This window comes from Penaeus vannamei, chromosome 39 (genome assembly GCF_042767895.1).
Source record: "Penaeus vannamei isolate JL-2024 chromosome 39, ASM4276789v1, whole genome shotgun sequence".
Classification (NCBI taxonomy): Eukaryota; Metazoa; Arthropoda; class Malacostraca; order Decapoda; family Penaeidae; genus Penaeus; species Penaeus vannamei.
The window spans coordinates 11,382,194-11,383,890 of NC_091587.1; the positions used below are offsets into that span (position 1 = coordinate 11,382,194).

Consider the following 1,697-nt stretch of genomic DNA (forward strand, 5'->3'; position numbering starts at 1 on the left):
CGTCACCCTCTCCCTCTCCCTCTCCCTCTTTGCCTCTCTCTCCCTCTATGCCTCTCTCTCCCTCACACTTTCTCTCTTTCTCTCTCTCTCTCTTTCCGCCATGGCAGTCAGAATCCCCCAATTCTTTTATTTACTCACAGGTTTAATGATCTATTCTATCCTTTATCTCATTATTCTTTATTCTAATCTATCTATTTATGCGGTTATTTCCTCATTCATCTTACCAACGAGAGGCCTTTCACTCCTACTTCACCTGATTGGCTTCAACCATTTGCCTGATTAGAGATTCGTTGCGACATAAGTTCAAAAGGGTTTCTCCTTTTTCTTCTCTGCCATTCGAAACATGTCGTAAACACGTTTCCCTTTCATTTCTGTTTTGTCTTGCTGTCTAAACCTGGATCACAGAAGGGATTTTTCTTTTACATTGCTAGCATAGAACTCGTTTTAAACATAGTCATACAGCATTGCTTCGTCTACGGTTCTTGAAAAATAGATTGATGAATAGAGAAAAAAGTTAATTTCTTATATTTGATTTCTAAGTCATGTGTATATGGTTCTATGTTTTTTTTTTCTTTTTTTGTCATTTGCATTATTGTCGATTCTCTTTTTTTCATAATGCGTACTACTACTATTACCATTACAACTACAACTACAAAATCAACTACTGAAACTACAACTACAGTGTTAACAACAACTAAAACTGTAAATCTACATCTAAGAATCCACAGCAACTTCAACTGCAACTCTACCTATGAATGCTACAACTTAAACAACAACTCTAATTATAACAACTACGGTTACTACTACCATGGTCAACTGCTAACATAACCCACACGAATGTTCTCTTTATTCATAGAGACAAATTATTTATTGTTAATGATATAGAGATTGTTGTTAATACTATCATTATTAATATTACTTCTATTACCATTGTTGTTGTTATGAATATTATTTGTATCATTATCATTATTATCATTATCATTATTATTATGATCATTACTATGATTATTCCCATCAATATTAATATAACTTTAATGTTTCGCATCAGCATCGTTATCAATATCTTTATCGTCATCATCACCATCCTCCTCCTCATACTTCTCATCACCATCATGATTATCACCCATAGTGTTTATTGTTTGACATTTTTTACCAATACTATTTCAACACCATTACGCCGGTGGAGGGAGGGGGGGGGGTGTCGTATGTTCATATAGAGGATACGTAACATTTACAGGAAAAATACGTGATGTACATTGCAGTTGTTTTAATGGCCAATGGTCATACTGCTTTTCCTGTCGAATTCAATGTTTGATACTGTGTATTAACAGACATGAATACGAATAAAATGACAAATGATGATAAAAGTGATAATGAAGATAATTATGATTATAATGGTGATGAATTTGTTAATGAAAATTATAATGATAAACCAAAAACGAAATACATATATTCATATATACATATAATGATAATATTGATAATGATGAGAATGATATAATTTTATTTTTTAAAAATAATAATGATAATAATAATAATAATAATAATAATAACGATAATGATAATAATGATAATAATACTAATGATAATAATACTAATGATGATAATAATAATATTATTATCATTAATAATAGTAACAAAAGTAATAACCAGAGGCAGTCAGAGAGCGTTAAGTTAAGGCAAGCGTCACTGATGTC

The 1,697-nt window shown here is 31.2% G+C and overlaps 1 protein-coding gene across 1 annotated transcript in view; it reads left to right on the forward strand.

Moving 5' to 3' along the window:
• The window catches only part of LOC113807024 (dynein axonemal intermediate chain 2-like), a 44,800-nt gene extending 43,972 nt beyond the window's left edge, over nucleotides 1-828 (forward strand). The window contains exon 14 of the mRNA XM_070116832.1: nucleotides 683-828. Within this exon, the coding sequence (XP_069972933.1) occupies nucleotides 683-828 (146 nt within the window). The remainder of the gene's footprint in view (nucleotides 1-682) is intronic.
• The last annotated feature ends 869 nt before the right edge of the window (nucleotides 829-1,697 follow it).